The sequence below is a fragment of the Zosterops lateralis genome (genome assembly GCF_965231275.1).
Source record: "Zosterops lateralis genome assembly, chromosome: 2".
Lineage (NCBI taxonomy): Eukaryota > Metazoa > Chordata > Aves > Passeriformes > Zosteropidae > Zosterops > Zosterops lateralis.
The window spans coordinates 34,084,793-34,094,026 of NC_139763.1; the positions used below are offsets into that span (position 1 = coordinate 34,084,793).

General features: G+C 50.4%; 1 protein-coding gene across 1 annotated transcript; it reads left to right on the plus strand.

The window, feature by feature from the left end:
- Nucleotides 1-339: 339 nt before the first annotated feature.
- CHST7 (carbohydrate sulfotransferase 7) lies at nucleotides 340-1,954 on the plus strand. The gene has a single exon (XM_083854946.1). It carries the CDS (start codon nucleotides 429-431, stop codon nucleotides 1,821-1,823), a length of 1,395 nt encoding a protein of 464 aa, XP_083711072.1. The 5' UTR covers nucleotides 340-428; the 3' UTR covers nucleotides 1,824-1,954.
- The last annotated feature ends 7,280 nt before the right edge of the window (nucleotides 1,955-9,234 follow it).

The window sequence follows — 9,234 nt, forward strand, 5'->3', positions numbered from 1 at the left end:
TTCGGTGCGCCCCTTCCCGGGCAGGGGCGAGTCCCGCCGTGCCGAGCCCGCCCCTCCGGCCCTGCCCGGGGGAGGGAGGGAGAGAGGGAGGGAGGCTGGGCGAGGGGCGGCCCGGAGCCCGGCGCAGAGGCACCGGGAGCGGCAGCAGCAGCCCGCGCCCGCCGGCGACTTCTCAGGGCAGCGGGGGCAGGTGCGGGCGCTTCCGCGCCGCGCTGCGAGGAGGAGCAGGACGAGGAGGAGGAGGCGGCGGCGAGAGCGGCGGGCGGCCCGGAGCCGGGCCGGCGTGCCCGTGGGCGTGCTCCCCGGCGGGGAGGACCGCCCGCCGCCCACATCGCCGCCGCCGCCGCCGCTAACTTTGCTTCTCCGCGGAGAGCCGCCCTCCGGCACACAGAGGGTCGGCGGAGCCGGGGTCTGAGCCGGCCCCAGCGATGAAGGGCCGGCGGCGGTGGCGAGGCGAACATCGCCGCTTCGCCGCGGTGCTGGTGCTGTACACGCTGCTGCTGCTCCTGCTGGTGCCCTACGCGCTGGACTACGGGGCCAGGCGCGGGCGAGCGGACGAGGAGCCGCTGCTGCGGCGCTGCCCAAGCCTGGAGGAGGCGCTGAGCGAGTGGGGCTGGGAGCAGCGGCCGCCGCTGGACGAAGAAGAGGAGGAGGATGAGGCGGGCACGGCGGGTAACGGCAGCGCGGGGAAGCGGCACATCTACCTGCACGCCACTTGGCGAACGGGGTCCTCTTTCCTCGGGGAGCTCTTCAACCAGCACCCCGACGTCTTCTACCTGTACGAGCCCATGTGGCACCTTTGGCAGGCGCTCTACCCGGGGGACGCGCTGAGCCTGCAGGGAGCCCTCCGCGACATGCTGCGCGCCCTCTTCCGCTGCGACTTCTCCGTCCTGCGCCTCTACACCGCCCCGTCCGGCCCCCGCGACCCGCTGGCCCCCGCCCCGCCCGCCGCCGACAACCTCACCACGGCCAGCATCTTCGGCTGGCGGACCAACAAGGTGATCTGCTCGCCGCCGCTCTGCCCCGCCGCCCCGCGGCCCCGCCAGGAGATCGGCCTCGTCGACGGCGCCACCTGCGAGGAGACGTGTCGGCCGCGGGCGCTGCGGGAGCTGGAGGCCGAGTGCCGCAAGTACCCGGTGGTGGTCATCAAGGACGTGCGGCTGCTGGAGCTGGGCGCGCTGCTGCCGCTGCTGCGGGAGCCCGGCCTCAACCTGCGGGTGGTGCAGCTCTTCCGCGACCCCCGCGCCGTCCACAACTCCCGCCTGAAGGCGCGGCAGGCGCTGCTGCGGGAGAGCGTCCAGGTGCTGCGCAGCCGCCACCGCGCCGAGCCGCGGGGCCCGGCCCGCCACCAGCAGCAGCAGCAGCAGCATCTCCTGCTGCCGCCCGGGCTGCTGGGGGGCGGGCGGCCGCCGCAGCCGCAGCACCGCGCCGAGTTCTTCCTCGGCGGAGCGCTGGAGGTGATCTGCCAGTCCTGGCTCCGCGATCTCCTCCTGGCCCGGCGCGCCCCGGACTGGCTCCGCCGGCGCTACACGCAGCTCCGCTACGAGGACCTGGTGCGGGAGCCCCGCGCCGAGCTGCGCCGCCTGCTGCGCTTCGCCGGGCTGACGGTGCCGCCGGCCCTGGAGGACTTCGTGCTCAACATGACCCGCGGCGCCGCCTACTCCTCCGACCGGCCCTTCCTCATCTCCGCCCGCGACGCGCGGGAGGCCGTGCACGCCTGGCGGGAGCGCCTCAGCCGCCAGCAGGTGCGGCAGGTGGAGGCGGCGTGCGGGGAGGCCATGAGCATCCTCGCCTACCCCCTCAGCGCCGCCGACGCCCGGTAGCGCCCGAGCCCCACGTCTCGGACCGGCCCGAGGGCGGACGGACGGACGGACGGACGGGCGCCCTCGGGCAGAGCTGAGCGCGGGGGTCACCGCTGGCATGGTAGGCGCCCACCTGGCGGGCCGGGCGCTCCCTCGGGGACAGCCCCGGCTGAGGGACACCTGCCTCGCCTCGGGCACGGGCAGCGCCGCAGGGTCCGGGCCCCCCGTGCCGCTGTGGCTGCGTTGTGGCTGTGTTCCTTCTGGGCTGCGTGGAGAGGGCAAGGGGGGGGGGTGTTTTGTTTACGAGAAGGGTTTGGTAAGAGGTGTCCTCCGAGTATGGCATCACTCTTGGAGCCTTTTAGCGTGAAACCCTGATTGTGTACAAAGCACGGGTATGCTACGAACAAACTGCATGAAAATTTAAAAATCCCCCAGGTGAAGACTCTCAGCAAGGAACCAGAGGGCCTGAAAAGTGCTCCTGTGAGAGCATTGCCTTTTGGAGCTCTGAATCACACTGGCCTCTGTCCTACTGCTACTGAAACACAAGAGGCTTCTGTGAAGTCGCTGCAGAGGTGGGCAGGGGCCTGGGCAGCCAGGAGAGTGCCTGCTGCAGGGTAGGACTCAGCTCTCCTGCTCCAGACCTGCTCTGCAGGGATGGTCTCTGCCTCTGTACATTGCTGGTGCTGTAGGGAGGGGGCTGAGGGAAGGGGAACTGTGTCCAACTCTGTCCATCGTTCTGAGTAGCAGGGAAAGCAGTCGTGCAGAGAGGGTAAGCATTCGCTTGCTTATGTATTTTGAAGATGTTTGTGGCAGAAGTTTTTGTTTTTCTAAAGAAACCTGTAATTGTTTTGAAAGTAGGATTTTTAAAAGTATACGTATATTGATATAGTTTGGTGATACTCGTGTGAGATACAGGTGACTAATGTGTTTCTTTGGAACACGTGTAAGGGTGAATGAAACTGGAAGGCAAATGCTTGACATTTCCGGGGTTTTTTTTCTCTGTCAGATGAGAGAATCACTTTTCTTCCCTTGCTTCCGGGCTGACACATTGTGCCATGCTCAGGGTCCTCCTGATCACATCCCTTCCAAACAATAACATCCTCTCAGCTGGCAACTCCTGGACAAAAGCAAATGTTTCCTAAGAGGCTAAGACAAATTAATCATGAAGTTCCCAAATAAAATCTTACATTAAAAAAAAAAAAAAAAAAACCAGACAAACAAATGAAAGAAACAAAGAAAGAACCCCTGAAGTTTTATTTTGGATTTTAAAATGGCATGTTCCTGCAGATATCCTGCAGCTTGTGTAAGAAGAGGGTGTGTGTGTCTGCAATTTAAGTGTGTCTGCAATAAAAGGTGTATACCTTTGTTTCTTAATTTCTTGATGTGGGGATAGAAGGTTCAGTTGTAATTTAGGGATAAATTACATAGAGACTTCATAGAGACTGCTTTTGAATCTATTACAGTCTGTTAGTCTTTAAATGGCCCCACAAGAGTGTACAGGATTATAGGGATGTTTACATGCAGTCCTCAAATACGAACCCGGAATATGAGTTTCAAATATTGAGGATAATCCAGGATCAGGAAGAAAGCAGTATTTATATAAAGTGCTGAAAATAAAGGCACTTCAAAGATATGTTATCGTGGAGGAGGTGTTTGAATTGCCCTGTACATTTTTGTGCTCTGAGTGTTAAGCTGTACAGCCTGTCACGAAGTTGGGATGAACCTTCATTTATTTTAGCTCTTTTTTCTCTTGATCTTCCCATCTGAGTGTATGTTGGCACAAGAAACAGGTTTCTTTCATTATCTGACAGGAAAATGTAGTCATAAAAATATTTTTGAACAAATGTATCTGTTTCCCTGTAGCATACTTCATACAGTTTTGCAACCTTGGGCTTCTGCTTGAAGTAGGAATTACAGGGTCTCGTTTTGTGCTGGAAAACCTTGTGTATTATCTGAGGGATGTTTCTGCATTCTCTCACTGTGCCTGTGACACTAAAATTTGTCTCTGGGTGTTCCAGTGGCATTTAGTAATGGTATTTGCATAGATAGACAATACCTGTACAATGCCTTGATAACCTACGTCAGGTAACCTATTTTGGAAGGCTTTTCTGGGACTACATCCAGCCTGGCTTGTACTGACAGGTTTGGAAAGAAATTAAGATTTTTGGGCATACCAAGAGATGATACGGTACTCATTTTCTTAAATTGGATGGGAGATTAAAATCTAGTATATCCCGCTGATTTTTTCTTAGCAAGTTGCAGTCACAGAATTATGTGATGCAACAGTTAAGCATTTTTCTCACCTTGACAGGGAATCTCATCATGCTCTTTCAGGTGGTAAATATCTTCCATAAGTCTTTCAAAATTCACACCTAATTTCACTTGAATTGGTTCATCAAAAAAGTGTTACATCTTGCTTAACTTGATTCTTATAGCTGGGAGGAAATCCACTTATTGGAAATTATTTGGTATTTTCTGAAACTGTTTCCATGTTTGAGCTGTGGAGGTGGTGAAAGGGCCTTGAGGGGAAGCCATGTGAGGAGCATCTGAGGACCCTTGGTCTGTTCAGCCTGGAGGAGACTGAGGAGACCTCATTGCAGCCCACAGCTTCCTCATGACGGGGAGTGGAGGGGCAGGCACTGATATCTTCTCTCTGCTGACCAGTGACAGGACCCAGGGAATGGCCTGAAGCTGTGTCAGGGGAGATTTAGGTTGGATATTAGAAAAATGTTCCTCACCCAGAGGGTGTTTGGGCACTGAACAGGCTCCCCAGGGAAGTGGTCACAGCACCAAGCCTGACAGAGTTCAAGAAGCATTTGGACTACAGTCAGGCACATGATGTGACTGTTGGGGCTTTCCTATGGAGGGCCTGGAGTTGGACTTTGCTCATCCTTGTGGATCTCTTCCAACTCAGAATATTCTATGATAGATGCATTTTCTGTATCAATAATTATTTCTGGCAGCAAAAGTTGTTCACTAGCCTGGTTGCTCTCCATGAGTGATTATTTTATTTTTTTTAATTTTTGTATAACATGTAAAGGGCTCCATTGGGCAAAGGGTACAAAATCTAGCAAGTGCAATTTTTGGATTGTATTCAGTACACCTGAATTCATTAGAAAATTCACCTTAAAAATCCATAGGGAATATCCAAAACCGAGAAGGGAAAGTAGGCCAGAATGACATCTTAGAACAGTATATGGATGACAATTGCATAATGACTGGTGGTGTGACTTGTTCACTTCAGTCACTAGAAGGTTTTCTAAAATTCTCCTGCCCAAGGAGGACAAATAAGGCTCACCAACAAGTGCATCTCGTTTTTCTCTTCAGAGTGTTTTGATGGCATTGTACAGCATCATTGAGGGTGCCTACAGCTTGTACTTGGTCTTGAAACTCAGGCCTTGAAGGAAAAGCAAACGTACTGTCAAATGTTAGCATTGGTATTTCCCTGAAAAGACAGAAACAGGCTTGATTAGGTAGTGGAGTTTCAGTGGCAGAGATCTTCGGAACCAACCAGAACTTGCTGAAAGCAGGACATCCATAGTTAGACTGCATTTTGAGAGCAACTGGACATTTATGGCTTGGGCAGTTTGAAGTCACAGTGCTACTGATTGTATAGAAAATTGAACCGTAACTGCTCGTTTAGAGCAGAGCATGGCATGAGAAGCAAGAGAAAACACATTTTATAGCCAACCTGAACTTGGAAGGATCAGAGTGCAAGACTCAGCCATAAAGTTTTAATATTTCAGATTGAGATTGATGAAAATGACCTACTTGTGCTACATTACATACAATGAATTTACAATTTTAAGTTATTGAAAAGTCACAATGGGAAATGGGTACAAAACTGACAAACACTCACAGACATTTCTGTCGTCTGTTTTTACTTTACTTCTGGTTTTCACACATCCGAATTGAGGGAGGTAGAAACTTGAGTACTGTAATTATTCATAAAAGGCTGGGATATTTCCATGTCATAATTGTTAACTGCTCTTTTACAACATCATATCTCTATTTAAATTGTTTCTTTTGGGGAGGCAAATTAATTACATACTTGTGGGAAATTATTTAAGTCCAGGGCCAGGAAGTACTTGGGCCCCACCTTATTTCTACTCCTTAGAATATTACTGATGGAGTCCTTGTAGATATCCACAGTATGTACTTGCATACTGCAGGGACAACAGAAATAGTTTGGTATCAGTTGCAGTACCTAACAGAAGTGTTAGAATGGTTGTGGAATTACCTATTTAACAACTTCAGGACTGAATGAGTCATTTTAGCCCCTCCTCCCCCATCAGTCTGGGCATCAAGGAAAGTCCTGAGTTTCTGCATTAAGTTCTCAATATCACCACTTTCTGTAAAGCTCAACGACAAAAATTCTGCAGAGTTTCTGGGTTTGTTATGGTAACGCAATTAAACAACAGAAACCCTCAGAGCCAACAAGCCCGACAGCATGTTCTGTTCCTTTCTTGAACACAGAGAGCTGTCACTGAGACTCTCTGATGGTGCATGTCGTTTCTCAGAGTCACCATGCAATCTGTGATGCACTGGGACTACCTGAGATGTTGTTTTGTCTTTCCTGTTTAACTTGCTGTGACACCTACCACCATGGAGAATGACATGGGAGAAACACAATTTGTCAAACCTTGCACTAGCAGTTTTCAACACCCTGCTGGCAATGTGTGTGTGTGTGATTGAGGGGCCAGGTCCAGACCATCTTTCTCTTGCCTGTGTTTCAAAGAGATGAATGCTGGATGCAAACACACTGAGGCAGTGGGTTTCAATGATGAGGGGGCCTGTTGTTTGTTGGTGAGACGTATATCTCAGCTCTGAACAACAGGCTGGAAGCTGATTAAAGTTTTAGGACTTGCAGTCTGCATATTGAGTACTGTGAAATTCTTGCTTCCAGCACTTAGATGTTAAGCTCTGCTGCTAACCTGGGGCACCTGCAGTGCCATTTGTTGTTGCTGTTAAGTGGGAATTCAGTCCTTCCCTGGAGCTTCCAAATTTGTTGCCCTGTTTCTAAAAGTCCAGCTTTGCCAAACTTCAACTGTATATAGACTGAAGCTTTTTGTCATGGCCGTAAGGTTTAAGGCTCTTGGAATTTCAGTCAAAACAGTTGCATATTCTTTCTAACTTAGGTTGTGGTGGTCTTTTGCCTGTGTTCAAATATTCTCAAAGATATTTCTTTGAAATCATTTGTCAATTCAGTGTTTTGGGACAGGAACTCCAGTTTGTGTTGGGGAAATTATCTCTTTGTAGAGGATGTCCCCTGTATTTTTATTCTTACCTCTGCTTTCTATTCTGATTTGGCCAAATATATTAATGTTTGTATAAAATGGATAGCACGTGCTCAGTAAAAGTGGTTTTGGTATGTGTGTGTATGTTTATTTTATACCAAATAAAATCTGCATTGGTCTTATCTTCAGTGAGCATGTGCAAACCTCTTTCTTTCCCATGGAAAACTCAATGTGGTGCAGTGGGAACAAAACCATATAACTATGGCAGGGGTTGCATCATTGGGCTGAGCAGGGAGGAGTCTGCCATTCCTGGTTCCCACTGATGCCTTCTTTCCTATTCCTTCTTTCCCTGTTGCAGGAAGACCCCCAAATCCAGTGTTCAGCTTTCTAGTGCTTAATAATGGAAAGGATTATAGGTGAGAGGGAGAAGATATTGATGACAGGTAAACATGAGGGAATGGGAAAAGGAATTCACTTTTAGTTGAGGATAGTGGGATTTATTGGGCAAAGGACTTGGGTGTGAGAAGAAAGAGGGACTGGGATTTGATGAGGAGAAACAGGAAGTAGTGACTGCTTTAATTGGAGAAGTTGGCTAGGAGTGTGTGAGGGAAGGAAGGAACATGAGAGAGCAAGCTAGGAGAAGTAGGGACCAGGAACTGGGAATTGTCCCAAGTGTATTGTTTGGAGGAGATAGAGGAGGAAAGCTGAGGACAGGAAGTGGGGGAAGATGGAGAGCAGGGTGAGTCTGAGTCCAGATTGCAGGGGGAAACTGGTAACCCTTCAACAGCAGCTCTTGCCATGTCTCAGTTCAAACAGCTGTGCAGACAACAGGCAGTGGACCAGCCCCCAGGTGGAAAGCTGGTCCACAGGTGGTACCTTGCCTTCCCCTATACCTTTCCCAGGCCACATAAACACATTTCTCCTGCAAACCAGACTCCCCTCTTTCCTTCTGTGTAAGGAATTTATTAACTGCCCCTCTGCTCTCCTAGCAGCATTGGGGTGGGATGCATGGGATGAAGTGCTCTCCTGCAAAACTGAAGTTTTAAAGCTCAAATTATAAAAGTAAAGTCTTTTCCCACCTTCTGCTACTGTTTGGCTCAGCCTACAAGAGATGTTGTGAGGGCTGTTCCACACAGCTCCCTTTGTCTGAGCTCCATTTGGAAGTGTCTTTGCAGTCATTTCTGCTGTGGGCATTGCCACCAGTCACCAACACAGGGGAGCCTGGGGAAGGTCCTTGTCCATGTGCATGGTTCAAGTGACAGACATTTGTGCGCTGGGTTTAAAAGTCCCAGTTCTAGCAGTGACTCACATGCGTATCACTGATATCTATTGTTTTCAGTATAAGCTTTTTTAAAAATGCCAGGAAACCTCTTGTCTATGCACACTGTTACAGAGGCATTCAATGTCTGTGCTGCAAAGTCAAGCACTGAAGGAGTCAGATCCAGTGTCTGCTGCCTCTCCTTTCATGGTCCTTATCAGTCATGTACCACAAGTGGTTGTTTTTTTCTCCAGTGCAGCACTTGATCAACACTCAAGGTTGGACGCACCTGGGGCAGGAATGGATTGTGCAGCTCATCTGGCACCACGAGCTTGGTCTGTGCCAGAGGTTAGGTGGTGTGCAGGAATCTGGTAAGAGACTGAAGGAGGTAAAAACTGAAGGAGACTGATAGAGGCAGTATCTCATGGCTGAGGTATTTAAAAGCTCTCAAAAGAACTGGACTCAGTCCCTGGTGCCACAGTGTCTGTGAGATGTTAGACAAGTAAGTTAGATTTTTTGAAGAGGCCAAGTCCAAATCAAGCAGAAGCTGAGTGATGCCTTTGGTATGCTGGAACTGGCTTTGCAGAGCTGCTCTAGCAGCAGTCATTGTTCAGGTCAGGGGCCACTGGTGGCTCAGGGGGTGACTTGGAACCCCTGAGTGAGCTAGTCATGAAAAGGGCAGATGTAGGGTGGTATTAACATGTTGTCATAGGCACTTGAGCCCCAAGGGGGTGAATTAACATTTTTAATAGATACAGAGAAATGTCAGGTGAAATAACTTCTTGTAGAGGACCAAGCTGTGTGGTTTTTTTAGTCTCAAAGTCAACATTGAAAGAGGACAGCAGTGCACAGCAGCATGAACAGCAGTGTGGAAGAGAGGTAATCAAGCTATGAACAATACTGGCATAAGACCAGTTATTTTACACATCAGCAGTGA